The 22,025-nt window shown below is 32.8% G+C and overlaps 2 protein-coding genes across 11 annotated transcripts; one reads left to right on the forward strand and one right to left on the reverse strand.

Moving 5' to 3' along the window:
• The first annotated feature begins 871 nt into the window (after positions 1–871).
• LOC107931303 (CDP-diacylglycerol--serine O-phosphatidyltransferase 1) lies at positions 872–8,089 on the forward strand. Of its 3 annotated transcripts, none has more exons than XM_041101527.1 (13): positions 872–1,168; positions 2,468–2,636; positions 3,666–3,731; positions 3,821–3,880; positions 5,220–5,310; positions 5,836–5,890; positions 5,989–6,135; positions 6,269–6,357; positions 6,498–6,582; positions 7,133–7,224; positions 7,339–7,592; positions 7,674–7,762; positions 7,845–8,089. In XM_041101527.1, exons 1-13 carry the CDS (start codon positions 1,099–1,101, stop codon positions 7,970–7,972), a joined length of 1,395 nt encoding a protein of 464 aa, XP_040957461.1. In that variant the 5' UTR covers positions 872–1,098; the 3' UTR covers positions 7,973–8,089. The 3 variants fall into 3 exon arrangements, with proteins under 3 accessions (XP_040957461.1, XP_016718650.1, XP_040957462.1); XM_016863161.2 differs by having other exon boundaries at positions 873–1,168; positions 5,989–6,068; positions 6,241–6,357; XM_041101528.1 differs by lacking the exon at positions 872–1,168 and adding an exon at positions 1,237–2,180 and having other exon boundaries at positions 2,441–2,636; positions 5,989–6,068; positions 6,241–6,357.
• Positions 8,090–9,731: 1,642 nt separating this feature from the next.
• LOC107931339 (tRNA uridine 5-carboxymethylaminomethyl modification enzyme MnmG) lies at positions 9,732–21,962 on the reverse strand. Of its 8 annotated transcripts, none has more exons than XR_005918363.1 (15): positions 21,727–21,956; positions 21,495–21,652; positions 21,296–21,387; positions 20,835–20,948; positions 18,446–18,776; positions 17,576–17,755; positions 16,570–16,650; positions 15,548–15,766; positions 14,583–14,725; positions 11,896–12,062; positions 11,008–11,225; positions 10,752–10,844; positions 10,242–10,382; positions 9,979–10,133; positions 9,732–9,842 (listed from the first exon to the last, which is right to left on the reverse strand). XR_005918363.1 is itself a non-coding variant. In XM_041101530.1 (14 exons), exons 1-14 carry the CDS (start codon positions 21,908–21,910, stop codon positions 10,122–10,124), a joined length of 2,127 nt encoding a protein of 708 aa, XP_040957464.1. In that variant the 5' UTR covers positions 21,911–21,962; the 3' UTR covers positions 9,732–10,121. The 8 variants fall into 8 exon arrangements, 4 of the variants coding, with proteins under 4 accessions (XP_040957464.1, XP_016718695.2, XP_016718694.2 ...); XR_001693210.2 differs by having other exon boundaries at positions 9,732–9,882; XR_001693209.2 differs by having other exon boundaries at positions 9,979–10,119; positions 10,196–10,382.
• Positions 21,963–22,025: the final 63 nt, after the last annotated feature.

The raw sequence follows: 22,025 nt of genomic DNA on the forward strand, positions 1-22,025 counted from the left end.
ATTACATGCAATGAAAAATTATCAAACATGTTCTTCTTTTTTATTTACCTAAAATTTTAGGTCTATTTTTTAGGCCTGAGCTCAATCCGGTCTGAAAAATAGGTTTAAAATTTTATCCAAATCTGATCAAGATAAAAATACTAAACCCGAGCTCAGTCCAGTCTACATGTATTATTTTTTTCTTTAAAAATAAATTTTAAAAAATACTATATCAAATACGCTAAAAATATTTAAATAAATTATAGTTGAAACTTAACAAACAAATGTCTATAAAATAATAGCAAAATTAATAATAAAACAACAGTTATACAATATCCAAACAACAACCGTAAGAAAAACAATTAGGTAGATTCAGGCTGGGCCTGGACTAAGAAATCTTACCCAAGGCCAGGCTCGTTTAAAAGACGAGCCTTATTTTTTATCGAAACTAATTTTTTGAAATTATATTTTTATTTAAAACCTCTCATTTTTCAAATTCACCTTAGTCAAAGTGATTATTTAGTTGTTCTGTTTTTCAGCATCAAAAAGGAATTTGCATTTGTTTTGTTAAGAGAGTGGGGATGGAATTTGCCTTTATATAGTGGGGATGGAATCTTTAGGAGGTTTATTTGCATATGTTCTTTTCCTTTTCTATAGTGTTACTTTGGCTTCCAGGTTTAGGAATAATTTTAAGCTATGAAAGTAGGGACACAGATAATACGATTATTTTCAAAAAAAAAAAATGAGAATACAAGTACGGTAGAACTCCACAATAAAAAATATTCTTTTTATGTTAAAATAATATTAGCATTTGTTAATTTAATTTAATCTTAATTAATTAAAATATTTTAAGTTAAATAAATAACCCGACTATATTATAACTTATAAGCCTCTAAAAAACCAAAGGCCGAACTCAGAAATACACCCGAAGCTCAACAGCTAAAACTGAGTTTAATAAACCAAAAAATTAACCCTAGTCACACTGCTTTCTTTCTGCCGCCACAACTCTTCTTCCTCCTTTTTCTTCTTCATCTGCTCGCCGCCCGGAGCCGTGTCAGGAGTGTGTCCAACTTCTTTTTTCTTTGACGTATTTCGGCGTGTCCCGTACGTGTCGGGCGTATGTACGACACCGGTACGAGAGGGGAAGAGCCGTGTCGGTGTTTCATTGGTTTTAAGCCTAGATATCATGGTGAAGTTGTTGTCTCTTCCCTTTTATAGGTTTATTTTCTGTTTGAATTTGAAGTTTTTCTAAGACATAAAAATGCAAGCATAAATCTCAAGTGTCATAATGCCTATATACCTACTAATATTCTGTTTTTAAATACTTGCTGAACTTGATATCTCCATTATGGGTTTTGATGTAACGATCTTAAATGTTCATTTCTTAGTTCAATGTGAGAAGTACTTAATGTTCTAGCTGCTAAAATCTACTATGATGGTCCTTGGAAAGATTCTCTTCTCAAAAGAGGTTTTTGAGAAGCAGCTTGAAGTTTGGATCTTTTTATCTTGTCGTGAAATCTTTTGCTTTTTGATGGTTGAAATGACCGGTAGCTTTGAATATGATAAAGATAATAAAGCAACTGTTTTAATAATTAATGTGGTAGGTAGATTATCATGTAGAATATCACTTTCTCTTTAGTAAAGTGGATTGTCACATCATATGAACCAGTGTTGAATGTGAGTTTCAATTCTCGGGCAAGCTGTATGGACTCATAGCTTTAAGGTGCTATGTTCCTTTGACTTTTTCATTTTTCTTGAAATATCCGTTCCAATACATATGTGGGCATGGGCATGGGCATGGGCATGGGCATGGGCATGGGCATGGGCATGGAGAGAGGATCCTTTATGGAGCCTCCAAATATATGGAAAAACTTAAAAATATTGAACATGCTCATGTAGGATACATACTCATATTCGACACTCGCACTCGAGTCTGATTAACATAACTGGGGAGGGTTTTGTTTTTCTTTCATCCTTTATGGGTAATTCCTTCGCATCTTTCACTAGGGTAGTGGCTTGTCTTTGGTAGTACTGCGAATTAAATGCTTCATTACACTGCTTATAGCTTCCGTAGTGGCCAAGTCATCACCTAGAATTAAGATGACACAATAAACTGACTATGCCACCACACCAACTGTATTGGTGTGAGTTTGGGTTTTATGTAATCTTTGCGTTGAAGATGCTTCAATACTTATATTAAGGTTGTGCTTTGCCCTACTTAAAGTTGGTTAATAAGACAAGTTCTTTTAATGCTAGATCTGGTGAATGAATTTATTGCATTTCACATTCATATATGTTATCAATGCCCTCCTTTGGGCTTAGTACTTTTAGTTGTTGTCACCAATTTATTTATGTACAGTAATGTATGTTAGATTTTCTCTTGCTATTAATTGAAAGATTGCCATTTTTAGAAGTTCTCAAGTAAATATTACTAATGATGTTTTATTACTTAGTTCTGCAGTAAGCAAGTTGTATTTCTGAAACACAGAGCTTATGGAACCTAATGGTCATAGGAGATTGAGGAGAAGGGATCATCTTGTTCAGGAAAATGGAGATCCTGATCTATCTTGTTCCATTGATGAGTTAGATCCATGGACTGCATGGGCATACAAGCCTCGTACTATTTCATTTTTATTTGTTGGTGCATGCTTTCTAATGTAAGTGCCCTGCTTAATATATATTTCTTGTTAGCATAAACTCAACTGAAAATTCTGCATTTTCCCCCTTTTTAGCTTTAGACATCTTTTATATTATTGGTCGCTTATCTTTCAATAACACACAATCTTCTTTTTTTGCGAGAATTTGTAGTTTTTGGCTTGAATTTATGCTCTTATTTTTGTTGTGAATGGCTGTCAATCTTTTGGGTCATCAACCATATGGTTGCTTATGGTTTTTAATTTTGGAACTTGTTTCCGTTGCATGTACTATGTTTAGGATGGCAAGATTACATTGGAAAATATTATGCTCCCTTCGGTGTTTTAAAGGATATGTGTTTTAAAGGATACTATGGCTACAGTGACTCTATGGAGTTGTAGATTATTTCAAAATTTTTAAGAAAATCTTGTGGAAACTTACATATATGTTTTTGAAGTTTTATAACTGAACTAATGTTATTCAGCTATAGTTGTTTTTCTTTATCTGTTTGGCCCTTGTTAAAGTCACTGTACTCTAAGGGAAACAATTGGTATTGTGAGCAAGGAGCTGCATTTTAAAAAGGACACTATTGTTACAATGACTTCATTTCGGTGTTGATTATTTTTAAAAGTTTTAAGAAAATCTCATGGAAACTTGTATGTTTTGAATCTTTATAACTGAACTGATGTTATTCAGCTATAGTTGTTTTTCTTTTTCCATTTTGACCTTGTTGAAGTCACTGTAATCTAAGGGAAACAATTGGGATTATCTATTAAGTGCAGCTCGGTCATTATACAGTTTCTTCAATTTAGTACAATGATAATTTCTTATCATTGTCTTCTACTAGTTGCATCCAGCATCATGTCTTTAGTTTTGCATGTTGCTGTTTAAGTTCTGTTTGCTAGATACATGGCTGAAATCTATAAATAACCTGAATATGTATCTTTTTCCTTTTTTTGTTAAAGAAGAAACTTCTTTATTTCTTTTAATGTAAAATTACATCTCAATTTTTATATTAGCACTCATTTATTTAGTCTTTATATGTTTCACAGCTGGGCAAGTGGAGCCCTTGATCCTGAGAGCAACAAATCTGGTGATCTTGTCACATCTGTAAAAAGGTTTCTATTTATATCTAATGGTGTTTTATGTCTTTGCTTTTTTACTTGCTGACATGTTTTAAGTATCTCACATGTGCTCTTTTTTATAGGGGTGTATGGGCAATGATTGCAGTTTTTCTTACTTATTGCTTGCTGCAGGCTCCTTCTACGTAAGTTATTAGTTTGATTTCTTCTGTAGGACTTCATTCATTTAATTTTTTTACACGGATTCTTTACTATTTAGTAGCAGGTATAAATCCCCCTCCCATGAGAGAAAAAAAATGTTGTATTGATTGATGTTTCTTTTGGTTCAATAAGAAATTTCCTAAAAAGCTATCAATGACTTTCAATGGTTTCTCTTAGGCTTAAAGGAAATGCATTGTCTCTGTGGTCTCTATTATGATGACTGGAAAACAAACTCCTCTATCATTATATGCTTTTGCATACATGTTCACATTTTATTTTCCAAGTGGCTTCACTTTTTTAATTGTTTTACATGGATTCTTTACTATTTAGTAGCAGGTATAAATCCCCCTCCCATGAGAGAAAAAAAAATGTTGTATTGATAGATGTTTCTTTTGGTTCATTAAGAAATTTCCTAAAAAGCTATCAATGACTTTCAATGGTTTCTCTTAGGCTTGAAGGAAATGCATTATCTATGTGGTCTCTATTATGATGACTGGAAAACGAACTCCTCTATCATCATATGCTTTTGCATACATGTTCACATTTTATTTTCCAAGTGGCTTCACTTATTTAATTGTTTTACATGGATTCTTTACTATTTAGTAGCAGGTATAAATCCCCCTCACTCCTAAAAGAAGTAATTTATGTTGTATTGATTGATGTTACAGTTCTTCTGGTTCATTAAGAAATTTCCTAGAAAGCTACAGACTCGATTCTCTTCTGTAACCTTTTAGAAACAGACTTTTGAGTTTTCCTTTCAGTTGTGTGTATATATAGATAAATAGATCTTTCAATATCAGAGGCTTTCACGATAAAAGCTGAAAATTTTTGCCTTCAAGATTTGTCAATGATTCTCAATTGGAGTCTCTTAGTCTTAAAGGAAATGCATCATCTATGTGGCCTCCATATTATGATGACCAGAAAACTAACTCCTCTCTGTCATCATTATTTGCTTTTGTATACATGTTCACATTTTATTTCCTGGGTGACTTTATTTGTTCAGCATTTTACATTTCAAAAAAGGTTGAACCTTATAAAGGAGTGAGGGGAGGCAGGGTGTGAGATTTGAAGTTGAAATATGTATTCGTATATCTGTCCTATGTCAAAAATATTTTTCATGATGTGAAAGCAATGCTTTATGATTGTGTTGGCTGGAGAATATGGTGATGGAATTTTATAAATTTGTTTATGGATGACTCTGGAGTTTAATCTTTTTTCATTTGCAAAGCTATCTTCTAGTCAGCTGCATTTCTTATTTCTACGGTTAATGGACTGCTAGTGTTATTGCTCTGGGCACTTAAAGGAAGTCAAACTTCTTTGCAGGGTCCTTACTCGGCCACATCCTGCAGTCTGGCGTTTAGTTCATGGAATGGCTGTTGTTTACCTTGTTGCACTCACTTTTTTGCTTTTTCAGGTTAGTTTCCTGGTGCAGCTTTTATTTATTTATTTATTTATTTTCTTTATGTATATTGTATTATTGTCCATTGCTTAGTTTATTTATTTTTGTATATCATGTGTGCATATTTGCATTTGTCTATTGTAGCTTTTTGTTTTTTTTTTGTTGGTCGACATTATGTACTTGTACCTGGAATCTTAATTGATCACATAGGAAACCCGGCTAATTGTATTTGTTAGCATAAAGCCCTGCCCCTTCACAAGTTAAGGATTTGGTAATGTTAACATGATGTCAATTATCAAAAGTTGCTCAGCCTTGCAAATAGGAGCTGAGATGCACTACTTACAAACATCAAATACTCTCTATACAGCACACATACATATGAGAAAAAGTGAAACATGTGTGTGTGTGTGTGTCTGTAAGGGGTCAGAACTTGGTGTTGTTCTGGAATGTTTCTGTCTGTGCACACACACGCAGACATGCATGCTGTCATCTGAAGTTGAATAAATGATTAGTGATGGTTGCTCTGAATTTCATTTCCAGACACGTGATGATGCTAGGCAATTCATGAAGTTTCTCCATCCTGACCTTGGTGTTGGTATTGCTTTTGGCTCTGAAATATATTTAGTTTCATATTTGCTCTGCTGTTATTAATTATAATAAAGTTTCTTCATTATTATTTGCTTCTTCATGCAGAGCTTCCAGAACGATCCTATGGTGCTGATTGTCGCATTTATATTCCTGAAAATCCCTCTAGCAGATTTAAGAATGTTTATGTATGGATCTTCTTGCACAACCTGAATGCTCTACTTTATTCCCCTTCTTTTACCTCTTTTTCTTTAGGTATTTATTTTAATGCATACTTGAGCTAGTCTTTCTTGATGCAATGGCTGTGGTATTTTATTTCTCAATTCTAATTTTGTTCATATAAAAAAAAACAATTTATAGGAAACTCTATTTGATGAATTTGTTCTAGCCCACATCTTAGGTTGGTGGGGCAAGGCCATTTTAATCCGCAATCAGCCACTTCTCTGGGTCCTCTCAACTGGATTTGAGTTTATGGAGGTTAGATTTTCACAGGACATGCTTATAGTTTTTCTTATTGTTCTGATTTCCCGTTTAGAAGTATTACTATTGACAAGTTAATGCTTGTATGTGTGGTCTGTCTTACATCGATAAACTGACTATTATGATGCCATATACAGCTTACCTTCCGACACATGCTCCCCAACTTTAATGAGTGCTGGTGGGACAGCATTATTCTTGATATTTTTACATGTAATTGGTTTGGTAAGATCCCGCATTGCCATTTTATTTACCCTTTGTTTTCGATATGTTCTTTTGTCCTTTGATCACTGTTGTGCCTAAGGCTGTAGCATATGGAATTGACTGAAAGGGATGAAGCGACTGAACAATATTATTAGCTGGTTAACTTGTTTTCTAAATGGTCTTTTCCACGTTCCATTTTCAATTATTCAAATGTTTTCTAGTAAGTTTTATACTGTGATAAAATAAATTAATTTTTGGTAAGGATAATATTTTGTGCTTTGATAATTCCTCCCACTCAGAATAGTTCTCAGGTTCCCAGCCTAATTTATTTGTACGGCAGATGTGGATTTGAAAACCCTTATTTTAGCCCTACATATGATCATACTCCTTAAGTTGTATGAAATGTGAAACCTAAGTGGGAATAACAGTTTTGCATGTCTGTTCTATTCATGTGATCTCAAAGTCGTAGTCTGTTGTGTTATCATGAGTATATAATTTTATTTTGTTGTTAGTTCCTGGTGTGGTAACAAAGCGTAAATATGATTCTTCAGCCTATTTGGTTTTCTTGTAGGCATTTGGGCTGGAATGCATACTGTCAGGTACTTTGACGGCAGAACCTATGAGTGGGTTGGAATAAGTCGCCAGCCTAACATTATTGGCAAAGTATGTTTTTTGACCTGTAATTACTTTCTTTACTGTGTTTCTTCAGGTTTGATAAGAGTTTGTTAAAAATTCCAAGTCATGAAATGGTGATTGGTCATTGGTCATTGGTGTTAGGTGAAACGAACATTGGGGCAATTTACGCCAGCCCAGTGGGACAAAGATGAATGGCACCCCTTGCTTGGTCCATGGCGTTTCATTCAAGTTCTCAGCCTTTGTATCGTCTTCTTGACAGTAGAACTTAATACATTCTTTCTAAAGTTTTGTCTCTGGATTCCTCCTCGAAACCCTGTGATTGTCTATAGGTTGATTTTGTGGTGGCTAATAGCAATACCAACAATTCGTGAGTACAACTTATACCTTCAAGACCGGTATTATCTCATTCTCTCTCTCTATTTCTGACATGTACATACAATGCCAGAATATTGACAATATTCCTGTTCCCCTTTCAGTAAACCAGTGAAAAAGGTAGGAGCATTTTGTTGGCTTTCCCTCGCGATTTGCATCATCGAGCTTCTCATATGTATCAAGTTTGGACATGGTATGTTGCAGTCCCCATATAATATTTATGAGAGTTGGTTTCCTTAAATCATTTAATTTGATATTGTTAACCTACCCATCAGGTTTATACCCGAAGCCGATGCCACAATGGTTGGTAGTTTTCTGGTTGTCCATGGGATCCACTCTCGTATTGTTCCTTATGATTTGGTCATGGAAACTGCAGCGGAGTTACCAGAAAAAGAGACGATAATTTCAATATACTATTCTTTTGGTTACTTGCACCATTGATTGGCTGTAATGTAAATACTTGTAACTTTTCATAAATTGTAATTCTAGGCTTAAATAATAACTATAGGTACTTCTGTTATTTTTTGACAATTTTTGTTGAAAAAAGTTTCTGAACCAAAATGACCTATTTCTAATTAAATTCAAAATTTAAAATTAAAATTTTAATATTAAATTAAATTAAATATTTTTTTTTGAGAAAAAATTGTATGAAATAGTGATATTATTTATATTTTTTTAATAGTTAATGTTATATCAATATTTTTATTTTGAAAAAAATTAAATTTAAGTGAATTTTAAAATTCAAGATCAAATTATTGACGTGGTATTAAATTATTGGAAAAGAATAATTAAATTATTGGAATGGAATAATATTCATATTTATACAAATCTTTTTTACGTTCTTTTTCCTCTTCTTACTCTCGCACCCATGACGAAGGGTTCTCGCCCATAAACACAATGCTTTCATTGTCAATCACTTTCAAGAAAGAATCCTGTTGTGATTTATTAAACCTATGAACGTCTCCTTTTATTATTCATAACCCTCGTTTTCCTAGCTTCCTAACATCTTTAACCCCATAAGTAACAGCAGACAAAAGATACAAATCGATACAAAGACTGTTCTTGAGCTGAGTTATCAATGGAAGTCTTATCAATGCCAGGAGGGTGCAAAGGATTCTACTACGATCAATTGAACCTTGAAAACAATACCAGGACGCATCCGTTCCGACAAAGGCTCATGGGAACCATCAGTTGTGCCTAGTTGAATAGTGGGTTTGGTATTTCGCAACTTTTGATGTTTATTATGGATCGGAGATGGGGTGATGGAATCATCATCTAAGTCGTGTTGGGCTGTAGTACGGATGCTTGGGGATGTGGCGGTGGGTTCAGGAGAAAGCTTGGTGTGAAGATGTAAGCGGTCAAGTTTTTGTTGAAAGAGAGGAGAGGGGTTCGGATTTGGATTGGAGAATTTATGTCATTTGCATGCTACTGGCCTGGAGGAGTGAAGAGGTGCAAGAAAGGATTGGAGAAAGAGAGACGGAAGATGACGATGAACTTTTTGATTGGTTTTAGGATTTTTCTTCAACAAAGCTAACAGTTTCGACCAAAATTAACAACGAAATTAAAGCTTAGTACTATTTTGACCAAAAAAAAAACACTAATTTCTGGGCCAATTTTTTATTATGCATATTATTCTGTTCTTTTTTGGTTATAATCGGGATAGTAAGAAAATATGGTTCTAACGGGCTCTCAAGTTCAAGGTTTGCCACCATTTACCAAAACTCTTATATTCATCATTTTCAATTTTACAAAAATATTCTGTGAAAAATTGAAAATAATTTTTCATGTTTTTAAATTTTTCACCTAATTTATTTTTCATTTTTCCAAAATCATTTTAAAATTTTCAACCAAACATGTTTTCTTTAATGCTCTCAATTTTTCAAGAAAATGAAAATATCATATATTTTCCGAGCCTAATGAATAAAAGGAAAATATACATTTCGATCTCAAATTTATAACAAGAATTAAGGGCTTAAATCAATAATGCAAGTGACTATATAGTAATATTTTTAAAATTCGGTAATCAAAACGTAAGCTTACTCAAACATAAGTTTCCCTATATAATAATAATAGTAGTAGTTAAGAACCTTGGGGCCAATAGAGGTTGCAAATGCACAAAAGCACAAAATGACAATTTTTAACTTGAAACAACCCAAGACAGCTTAACATTCTCATACTTGGAAAATTTATATTGAACTGCTAAAATGTACAAAATGAAGCATAATGAACCTTCATCAATGGCAATGCAGCAAGTTAACTCCAATTCCAAAGAGCTTCAACAAAGTAATCAAGGACGAATATGGTAGTTACAGCCTGAATATTTGTGCTAATTACAAATGGCATAAACGATACGAGAATATTCCGAGATACGAATATCATTAATATAAGCAAACTAAAATTTAAACTAACCTCAAATTCCTGGTCAAATTCCTGGTCCAGATGCTATAAGAGATTGCAGCCTCCGGAAAAATCTTCAAAGTACTTGTTCCTCAAGGTTCTAATTGTTAAAGACTCAAGATCTCATCCGCATTTATGTGTTCCTGAATTGTTCTTCATAAATTGCACTGATGGTGAGACATGCAGAAGTTCAAATTAGATGACTGGCTTATATTCTGCTGCTACTTACCAACTGCCTCTGTTAATGTATCAGACAAATTTTCAACAGTATCTACCATGACAGAAGCACGTATCTGGTGTCTTCTCACTTCTTGAGCTTTTCTTCGTTTGGTTTCAAGTATAATCATAAGAGCAGTGATGTCTGCAGGACTAACCCCACCTACTCTGCTCGCTTGACCAATAGTTTGCGGCCTAACCTGTTGGGATTAGAATTAAATTTCAATTACAATTGTACAAACCTCATTTGATGAGAACCAACTTCACAAAAATTTGAACAATTTATCCAGGAAAATTCCCTCTATTGTGAACTTCTTCCATGAGTAAATGCATTAAGCTGAAAGTCTAGTAAATTCGATTCAAGATTCTGTATTCAATGCAGTCTGGTAAAACTGGAAAAGCAAATATTTCAAAGCACACAGACAGAGGGACAACCATGCATTAATCACTTGCTGAGTTACTGTCAACTGGATGAATGCCTAAACATGATCCCCAAAAGGAAATTATTTTCACTCCTTTTGTAGCATGCTTTAAAATATATTTCAAATCCAATTTTTGGTGCCACAGACCTTGGAGAGCTTTTCGCGTGCTTCAAGAGACAAAGTTGTCATTGCATAGTAATCCAAGTCCTCGGGAAGTCGTCTATGCTGTTGATGGACCATCTTCAACAAAAAGTGTTGGATGTGACAAAGAAAATAAAAAAATCAAGGATGATAAATAATTCCCTCACTATATACTGATGCCAAGGAGTGTAGAAAGAAGCAGATACATGGAGATGTATGGTGGCATAGAATGATGTTTCACCATGCAACTCTAAATTCATACCTGTTGGAGTTGGTTTCGTTGGCGAATAATGAAGCCTTCATATTTTATATCGATTTCAACACATTCTTTCTCTGTTCTTGATAACATTTCGTTCCCAAAACAATGCTTATCAAGAAGTTTATATTCTATGTGTGGTTTCTTTAGAAGACTCTCCAGTGTTGAAGATTCCTTCACAGGTTGACCAGAGAAGTGAGAAACATCAGCAGCCAAGTCTCCTCCTGGAAAGCAATCACAAAATGCAGCCATTTTTAAATTCCAACAAATCACAAACTTCTATTATTGTTTATTATAAATACTAAGAAGGATTATAACAAGTTTCAGATGAATGATGAAATTTGATGCAAAGAATTCAATGATCAAGCATACTAGAAATTGAGGCCACTGACAACAGCCATGAAATTTGCAGCCATATTTGCAATCTATTATTGTTTAGGAACAATATCAGTGTACTATAATGGCAGCTCTCTTCAATTTGGCTCTGGTTAAATTACTCTCAAGGGCACAGAAATCTCACATACACACAAGATATTATGACCTCACTCTCATAGATTTGTAATAAGTCTTATCACGCATATCGAAAAAATTAAAGGGTCAACAGTGTCCTGGAAAACTAATCAAACAATAAATATTTAAATCAAAAAAGCAAAGTAACAGAAAGAATAATGATGATCCATAAATATATAAGATCAATCAGTCTCTCATACAGCAAGCAAACTGAACACCACAGAAAAACTAATATTCCCCATGTATAAGAGAGTTTCCCCTTTACCCAACTGCGTTAGTTATTAGTCTTCTTCCAAACTATAAAAAGAAAATGGTTCCTGATATAAGGTGTATAATTTGCAAGCTGAAGGCTTCATGGAGGGGAACAAAAGAAAGAATACAAACCTGAAATCCTGACAGTTTTCAACCGCTTCTTTTCGTCTGAAATCCTTGCTTGTTTGTCCTGGTATATTTTCCAGCGTCTATCATCTATCAACCCAATTTCACGCCCCAAAGGTGTGAGACGACTATCCGCATTATCAGATCGAAGAAGTAATCGATGTTCTGAACGGCTAGAAAGAGGAAAAGAAGAGACACAAATAGACGAGATTATTTATTCAGTATGATGCTAAAAACCCCGACAACCAAGTCTTCTAGAAGAGAAAAAATCGATGATACAACTTCAAAAAACATAACTTATAAATTAAAGTGGAACTTCATAAACACAAGTGTCCTTTTAAGAATAATCATGCCAAACAAATACCATATAGACAGAATGACATAAAGACTTTTCCTTCTAGCTTTATTCTCTATCCAAGGTTTGCAAAGCAGTTTCATGTGTATATCAGTTCAGGGCTGTGCATAAAAACTAAGGAAACCAAAAAATTAAACTGAACCATAGTATAGAATCCAGTTTGAACAGCTTTTAATGGTATTAGATTTCGATATCACATGCCTTGCACGTGATTTTATGCATTTAACTTTTTTAGTTAATTTTTTTAATAATATATTTTTAATTACTGTAATTAGAATAAAGTAATATTCCTTATTTGAATTGTTGAATATAGTTAAAATACATTAGCTTATTTAACATTTCAAAAATTATAATAATAAAATTTCAAACCATATTTATAGCATTTTAACCATATTAAAGGTACAACATACTTTTATTTCATGTCATTAATACAAAGAAACACCATTCAAAAAAAAAACTAATAAACATATTTAACATATATCAATTATTTTGATAATTCAAATATAGTGCGAATAAAAAAATTAATAATATTATTAAAGCATTTGTACAAACTATTAAAATGGATATATTGTAAATCAAACTCTTCAATATTCAATATGTATTTTTTTTCCCTTTCTTAATAGTAAAAAACTTGACCATAATATAAATATAATATATTTAGATTAGATTAAAAGAATTTACTATTTATGAAATATGAAGTACTCAAGCACACACAGTAGGAACATACCCACACCACATACACACACTACATCCAAAGGGAGCTGACCCATATAAAAGGCTACCACTGCTCCCCAGGAGGTTCAAATCCGGGTGAATTCTATAGGTGAACAGCCTTTAGCTACTAGGCCAATCAAGGGAGTAATATATTTTAATATTCTAATCTAAATATTATATTTATATTATGGTCAATTTCCATTTAAAACTAAAGTAATATATTTTTTCCCTTTTTTTTCCTTTTTTGGTTTATGTAAAACATAATAATCTAAATTTAATTTAATATAAAAATAATTTTTTATTAACTATTATATAAATTCACTTAATAGAAGTCTTTTAATAGAATTAGAATTCTTAATTATAAATCTTTAAAAAGGATTCTTATCTATAAATATGATAAATAAAAAAATTAAAACAGTAAATCCAGTAATATAATGAACCAAAAAAAAGGTTATATTGGTCAGTTCAAAAGTTTTCCAAACTCGTTCTTATATATATTATAGATAGATTAGTTTCTCAAAACTCTACTAGGCGGCTAATAAGTTTTATTCAAGTTTTGATTTAAGTAGTCTTATACTCTTATTCCACCAAAAATAATAATTAAATATTTTTAAATTACCTCAAATTTTAAACCATATAATTATTAGCTCCATGAAATGTCCCACTTATAATTAAAAAGATGGCCCTAAGTTTTCCCCCATTCTTCTATGTCTTCTTCAGCTCCACAGCAGAGGTAAAGCTTGTGGAGAAAAGGAGTTGTGGACTAGGATGTTAGATCTAGGATAAACCAGAGATTCTACTTAGAAATCAAGTTCAAGTGAAGAGGAAGAAGTGAACATATTTGGGCTCAAACCAACACCGGTGAGCAGCAGTCGTGATGACGAGTGATGGTCCAGGAGGCAGCCCAAACAGGATATTGGAAATTGAGGTGGCTGCAAGTTGGGACTTAAGAACTAGAGATAGAAAGAGAATTGAGAGTTCAGAGAGAGAAGGAAATTATTTGATTTAACTAGATGGAAAACACACCATGTATGTGAGGGAAAAGAAGACAAAAGAAGAAAGGGAAACAGAGTTAAGTAGGAAGAAAAAAAAAAGTAAATGGAGAGAGAAAAAGTAAAAAGAACAAATAAGAGGACCAAAAAATAAAGGGCGAGTATTTGGTATACTGGCAGTGTAATTTTTTTATTCCACAAGCAGCTTTAAAAAATTGACGTGTCTCTTTTTTTTTAAATATTCATTTTTTAAATATTTTACTATACCTCTTAGACACTTGTCAACCCCCTAACCCTGCTTGTGGAGTCTAAAAATTCCACTAGCAGTGTAACGAATATTTTCCCAAAAATAAAGCTGTGAAATTTTCTAATTCCTATTTTAAAAAAGCATGAAATAACAATAAAGTATAATTGCTCAATTAAATCCTTCACAAATTAAATTTTAAAAAATTTGAAAGCATCCTCATATTCATGATCATTTCCAAGAATAAATAATTTAATTCTCTGGACTTAACAGCATATGAGAAGAAAGTGTAATCACCCTATTTTCAAAAACCAGATCAAATAGCCAAAAGGAATAGTATGATAAGTATAGAAAATTATCATAACATTATAAATCTGGAGTTGCTTACCTTGTTAACATTCGGTATGGCTCTCGAAGATCCTTAGTAACCAGATCATCAATCAAAGTCCCTATATAACTGCTTTCCCTCTCAAGAACAATAAGGGGCTTCCCATCTGAATGTCTAGCAGCATTGATACCAGAAATGATGCCCTGTTTAAAAATAAATAAATAAATAAATAACAAAAATAATAGAAAGAACCACAATAATTTGTTGATACTTAATACATGAAAAAGTTCAATAAAAGAAATGAATTTGTAAAGGCACCATAATGTACAGAAGAAGGTTGGAAACTTAGGGCTAATTTGGCAATACTTTTCAGAAGTGCTTTTGAAAAGTTTGAAAAGTGTTTTTGAAAAGTTTGATTTAAAATTTGAGTGTTTAGCATTGCTGTCAAAAAGTACTTTTGAGAAATAAAATGTCCATTTTAGATATCTTATTATCAAGTAATAAATATGTATTTAAATAATATTTAATAGTTAATATTATTATATTTTAGTAAGAATATAAAAAAAGTTATTATAACTTGTTAATATTTTAATATATGAAATATAAATTTTAAATATTTTTAAGCAATAAATATTAATTATTTATAAAATTTAATTAGAATATATAAACTATATTTTAAATATTTAAATATAACCATTAAATATTTGTAATTAGTATTTTTTTAAAATTATTTTTAATTAATGATTTTAACACATTTGTAATTAAGTACCAAGAAGAAAAAAGAAAAAGTACTATGTTATTAGAGGGGTGAAAAAGTAATTAAGCACCAAAAGTGCTTTTGGGAGAGGAAAAGCTAAAAGTTTTAGCTTCTCCTTTTCAGAAGCGTTTTTGAAAAACACTTCTAAAAAGCCAAAAATTTCAGCCAAAAGCAACTTGTTTAGCACAGCTTTTCTTCCAAAAGTGCTTTTGGAGCCAGAAGTGTTTTTTTTTTAAGCACTACTAAACAGGCCGTTAAATATTTAAACCTGTGCAGCAGCTTCTTCATAGCCAGTAGTTCCGTTTATTTGACCAGAGAAGAATAAACCGTCAATTTTCTTTGTCATAAGAGACCTAGAGCACTGATGAGCTGGTAAATAATCGTATTCAACAGCATATGCAGGTCTTAACATTGAACAATTCTCAAGTCCAGGCAAAGTTCTCAATAGTGGTAACTGTAGTCTTTCTGGTAGACCAGTTGAGAACCCCTGTCAAGTTGATCAAACAATCAACTATTTATGTTAAACACAAGATGCAACAGAATTAACCCTATAAAGTGCAAACACATACTAAACAGCAACACATGACTCTTAATAAGATAAATGGACAAACCAGCACAAATTCAGCATGTTTAAACAATGAACAGAACAACTACAATAGAAAAAGAACCAGAAAATAAAACATTCATAGGACAGCCCAATATAGGATTCCCGTTACATGAATCAAACTAATTTCAGAACCTCATTAAAAAGAGATTTTTCAAAGAGAAAGGTTTCAATCAACTTTCCAAATATTTTGAAAGCAATGCAGAATAAACATAAGAATTTCCTAGGATACCCTTAATAGGATGCCCAACATAGCTACAATGCATGTTGTAGTTGCATGACTCGCATTGAACTTAAGAAGAAAAGTTTTTCAAAGAGTAAGATTTAATCAAAGTTTCATTCTAATTTGAAAGGCAATGTAGAATGAAAGACAGAAACTTCCTAGGACAAAAACATATAAATGACAACTTCATATGTAATTGGAGAAAACAGTATCTTCAGATCAAAAGGCATAGTCGAGCAGTTTTCTTCTTTTCTTCTTTTTTTCTTTTTGTGCTTAAGAATTTCAAGGCATCTAAATTGAAAAGTCATAAAAGTTAAGACATGACTAATAATCCATAGGTTTACTCACCTATACAACAAACTAGTAGTTCTTAAGCTATTCATTAGAAGGCAAGTTTAAAGCTCCAAAATCTAATTGATAGACATGGTTTCTCAATCCCATAAAGGAGACACAAAAACCTTACCTGCACATAGAGCTCAGGCACAGTCCGACCTTCTGGTTCAAGAAAAATCTGATGAGACTCTTTGTCTTGAAATCTCACAATCTAAAGAAACCAATGTGAAACAAGTATAGCCTAAACAAACCATGTGAAAAATTGTAACAAAAAGAAACTAAATTACATTATCTGGAAAAGTCTAATTGAAATGCTAAAACAGAGAGGACTCATTTTCTTTAAGGCAGAAAAAAAAATACTATCAGCAAGTTAGGTTGAACCAACAATGCAGTCGCATCTTTACAGGCTTAAACTGTAATAAGAACATAAATCTTTTGAAAAGGTATAAAAAGATTCATCCATGTATATAGAAAATAGCTTGATGAATATTGCTCTTAATTCCATATTTCTATGATACATCTCACATCTGTATGAAACTAGTTAAGTTAATAAAAGTCCAAAACCATGGATTGACACAGTACCTAGCAATAGCATAAACTAATCGGCAGCATTTCTCTTTCACACTTGATGATCACTGGTAAACAAATTAAAATAAAAAATGCTGACATTTTATGTAAGATAATGGATAGCTAACTTATAAGAAATTAAAAAGAAAAAAAAACAATTTGAATAGAGCCAGAGTTAGACTTGCAGATGAGTACATAGTCTACAAATAAAAGTCTCATGTGATAGCAAGAATCTCCTCTAGGTGTTGATATATAGCCGCGCGTATATATATACATATATATATGAACAGAAACAGCTTAGAATTCTTGCCATTAGCTAGCTTCAAACTGAAGTACATGAAAGTTTACAATCTTACAGCATAATTAACACAAGTCAAAATATAGCTCTTTAAAAATTTAAGATATCATGTGGAACCTGAGAATGCATGTAAAAATGAAACAAAAAGGGAAGACTTCAACTAGGGATAAGTGAAACGCCACCATAAGTAGATATAACACTACAGTGCTTAACATGACATTTCAATGCTAATTCAGCCAATAAAAGTATAATTCAAACAATACAAAGTTACCTTATCTTCAATGGAAGGGCAGTATCTAGGCCCCTTTGCTTCAACCCATCCTCCATAGGTAGGAGTTTCATGCAAGTTATCTTTAATAAGCTGGTGGGTACTCTTAGTAGTCCGTGTCAGATAACAACACATTTGCTCCTTTTCAATGTGGAAATCAGGATCGAAACTAAACCAGCTGACCTGAAAATTTTCAAAGACTATTATAAGAACAACAAATAACAGTACTCCTTATAACCCACTAAATTTGTAACATTTTGACTTTTAATGATCAAAATTTTTTAACTTTTACTTCTTGCTCTTTATATTTTATTGTGGAAATCTTTTTGAAATATATATTATAAAATTTTCGATGTAGTTTTTAAACATTTTTTAAATTAATTAATTAAAATATTTAAAATAGTTGAGGCCAAAGTTTAAAAAGTTTGACCCCAAATATGTCAACAGTGACTTTTTTAGTGGAACAGGGAGTAATTTTTTTCCTTTTTGTTTACCAGAATAATATCAGTAACTTATTAGTAGGAAAAGATACAATAAGTTTTAAGCAGACTGCAAGCTAACAGCATTTTATCATGAAATCTTATGTTGTTAACAGGTAGTTTCTATAATCAAGAAAAATGAAGGACATCAACTGGAATTTTTCTGCTCCTGTAACCTATCGATCTACGTGTAATTGAAATAATGTTCTTACTGTGGTGAAACTAGAAACTTCGCCTCTCTCACGATGTTAAATATAAGAAGATTACTTTATGACCCAAAGATATTTAACCTATGCACCCTGTTACCAGGTGGCAATTTTTGAAGCAGGATTTAATATCTTAAATTTTACAAGATTAATCCACTGAACCTACATATGAGATTAAATGGAAGGACCTCTTCATCTCCAAGCTGAGGCTCCAAAACAGAAAAATCAACAGTACGACAGTCCACCCGTGCTGGGGTTCCAGTTTTTAACCGATCAGATTCAAATCCAAGACGCTGCAAGTTCTCAGTCAGACCATGTGATGCAGACTCACCAGCTCTTCCAGCAGGCATAGAGGTTCTACCAACCCATATTTTACCACTCATAAAAGTTCCAGTTGTCAGTATTACAGCAGGGGCGTAGAAGTTCATACCAAAAAAAGTGCAAACACCTTCAACATTGTCATTCTTTCCAAGCAAAATATCTGTCACCATTGCCTCTCTAATTGAGAGATTTGGAGTACTGAAAACAAAAGGCCAACTCATCAATTAGCAAAAAGAACAGAAACAAAGCATTCTTCCATGAATATAGTCATAAGCACATTATTATAAGAACAGTTAACTAGCACAAAGTAGGTGTTATGGGCCAAATCTATGTTAGGAAAGGCTATTACTGTTTATTCTCTAATTAAGGTTTAGGTTTCGATTTTATTTCTTTCCTTAGGTTTTGTTGTGCTTTTACTTTAGTTGATTTGTTTCTTTTCTAAAATAGGTTTCCTATATGTAATAACACTGGTCCTTCTTTAAAAAGACGTACGGAATAAAAAACAGAAGCAAAATTTCAATAAAAAATCCTATAGATAAATGGGTCTCTCTTTAATGAGTCCCAAGGTTTCAGTCTCCTTTTAATGAGCTGAAAGGTTTCCATTTCCCTTTGATGAGCTAAACTATTAATCCCAAACAAAGTGTAACAATTTAGTATCAGAGTCAATGGTCCTTAATAATAGTAAAACAATGGTTAACAGAATGACGAACAGAAATACGTATGAAACTTGAGCATATGCAAACAAAGATACAACAGATACTTGAACCACATTGCAGCATGTCGATGAAACTATTGCTGAAACCAAAACCCAATTGTTTGATCAAATGCATGAAGGAATGGATAAAATAATTGCTCCTAAATGAATCTATAAACCAAGGAGAAGGAAAGACTAACAGAATCAACTTTTTGGAATTTCTTACATAAACTACCCATTTTGAAGTTTACCAGATGCAGGTTTTGGATTACGGCAGTCTAATCCAGCATTGAATTATCACTGCAAAAATGATTTTGTTAACACTTGACTGGTAGAATACAAATAAAAAGAAGGGCTAAAACATTTCCATCATACAAATCCCTTATTCTTTTCCTTTTGTTTTGAGCATTTGATTTTTTTTTAGATTCATTGGAAATTGCAATATTTGAGTCTAAGGACATGTTTATGGGTTCCTTTGTAAGTAGGTTTAATTATGGATGTTGACTTGTTCTAGGTTGAGTTAGTTTCTAGTTGGAGTCTGAGAATTTGTTCAGATCCTAGTGGAACTAGGAATGCTCCATATGCATATACAAATCTAATATTTTTGTTACGGAAGAGAAGCATTTTTAGAGAGTTCTCCAACATAATTGCTACTGTGGCAGTTTTAAAACAACCAATCACAGGTATGGATCTCAAGGACTAATGGGTAGCACTGGAATCTTTTCTTCTTATTTGATTCCTATGATCTCTTAAGAATTCAAATCTAAAAGCAAATCAAGAGAAGGTCTGTCATTAACAAACCTACACGATTACCACCAATGAGTGCTCAGTCATACTCCCTTTATAGTACAAAAATGCATCAGAAAAATATGGGGCACGCATATGTTGCTTATATTTTTCTCAGGAAAAAGAAGGGTCAGTACAACCAAAGATAAAAAAATGTTATAACAAATCAAAGTCTAACTTTCTTCAGAATATTATTGACCACTCTAAAATAAGTTTTCCTAAATTCTTATGCTTGCTCATCAGAAATCAATTTCCCCTTTTATTAAAACTGAAAGAAGGAGAAGCTACATTTTAAACTAACTATTATTTGCACAATTTTCATTTTTATCTGAGACTTTTTTGTTATCATCAGCCCTATAAATAGTTGCTCTTAAAGGGTTTAGATGGATGTTTGGCTGTAACTATTATTTAACTTCTAAGGCAACAATTCTTTTGTGATGTTGCAAAAGAAAATAAAACAGTTACGGATTTTCTATTTTTTCCATGCGACCACCTTATGTTTTTTTATCGATTTTATTATATCATAATTACAAAGTCTATCTATTTGCCTTTGAATATCACAATTCAATCACAAATGCTACATAATATAGGCACCTAACTATAAGCTAAAAATATCATGAATAGGAAAATTAATCAGTTAGCCAGATAGTTTTAATGCTGTTACAAAATCAAGATTCTACTAAAACATATTAATTATTCTTCTAATAAAAAAATGACAATAGATGCTAATTGCTACAAACGGATATGTAAATTGGAATGGAAAGAAAGAAACTTGCCTCTCAACCACATTTTTCATTTGCATTGCATATTCCCGTTTGTCAGTTTGTGCACGCAATGCCCGGACAGCAGGACCTCTTGAAACATTAAGAACACGCTTTTGTAGATAGCACCTAAAAGTACCAAAGTCCCAAATGCAAATGAATAGATTGCAAATAAGATTAGGTTTGGCTTAAAGCAAATAAATTAGAAATCAACAGCTCAAATGAAAATTTTGCTTCTGCCTGTTTTTGCTTCCCAAATTGTTGCTGGAAAACAAAGCCATACTCAATCAAAGTAAGCAGATGGCTACCAAATGTAAAAATAAAAAATAAAACATTGTTGTTTTAAAAAATACTAATACTAATAAATTTACAAAAGTTTATTAAACCCACACACATTTTAGTTTTACACTTTAGCGTCCCAAAGCAAACAAACACAATTAGCAAATATGCCAACATTGGAAATTTGAGGATATTACCTATCAGCAACCTTTCCAATTTCACCACCAAGCGCATCCACTTCATGTACAAGTTGTGATTTTGCAAGTCCACCCACCGCTGGATTGCAAGGCTGTAAGTAACAAAACCAACTTACGCCAGTAACGAACATATCCGCCATAGTTTGCAATTTCTTAGCTTTAACGAAATAAAATAATAAAGTGATAAAAGAAAGATAACCTGCCACGCTATCCGATCAATGTTTAGGGTGAGAAGCAAAGTTTTGGCCCCCAACCGAGCAGACGCAAGAGCAGCTTCACAACCTGCGTGTCCACCTCCAACCACAATAACATCATACTTTTCCTCGCCAACTTCCACATTCCGATTCCTATCTGCAACTTTTCCAATAAGAAAATCAAATAATTGTCCAACACGAGAACCTGTTCGATAAAATGTCTGAACCAATACATACTCGAATTGGTAGCTGGAAAAGAGCAAATGCAGCGGAAAGGGAATCTTTTAATCACGGAGAAACGAAGATTGCGGCGGGAAGGAGCGCAGGCATGGTAATAAGGGCGAGAGGAAGGAAAGAGAAGGGAAGAGAAGGGGAAGTGATGGCGGGTGAGACGCGAAAGGTGGACGGATAATATTGACATTTTCTTAATCGCATATCGTCTGCAGTAGGTCTTCTAACCTGTATTTCTTTTTGTAAGGCTCAGCCTACTGCAGAGCCATCCGATTAATATTTGGGTAAACTGCATCCAAGTCACT

Source organism: Gossypium hirsutum, chromosome D09, assembly GCF_007990345.1.
Source record: "Gossypium hirsutum isolate 1008001.06 chromosome D09, Gossypium_hirsutum_v2.1, whole genome shotgun sequence".
NCBI classification, from domain to species: Eukaryota; Viridiplantae; Streptophyta; class Magnoliopsida; order Malvales; family Malvaceae; genus Gossypium; species Gossypium hirsutum.

Bases quoted from the DNA above. Each gene is read 5' to 3' on its own strand.
- LOC107931303 (XM_041101527.1), top strand. From the start codon at position 1,099: ATGTACGACACCGGTACGAGAGGGGAAGAGCCGTGTCGGTGTTTCATT. The intron at 5,311-5,835 runs GTTAGTTTCCTG...TTTCATTTCCAG, and splicing joins TCACTTTTTTGCTTTTTCAG to ACACGTGATGATGCTAGGCA. The intron at 6,583-7,132 runs GTAAGATCCCGC...GTTTTCTTGTAG, and splicing joins TTTTACATGTAATTGGTTTG to GCATTTGGGCTGGAATGCAT.
- LOC107931339 (XM_016863205.2), bottom strand. From the start codon at position 21,910: ATGTCAATATTATCCGTCCACCTTTCGCGTCTCACCCGCCATCACTTC. The intron at 17,756-18,445 runs GTCCTTCCATTT...GAAAATTTTCAG, and splicing joins CTCAGCTTGGAGATGAAGAG to GTCAGCTGGTTTAGTTTCGA. The intron at 14,726-15,547 runs GTTTAAATATTT...ATTTTTAAACAG, and splicing joins ATGAAGAAGCTGCTGCACAG to GGCATCATTTCTGGTATCAA.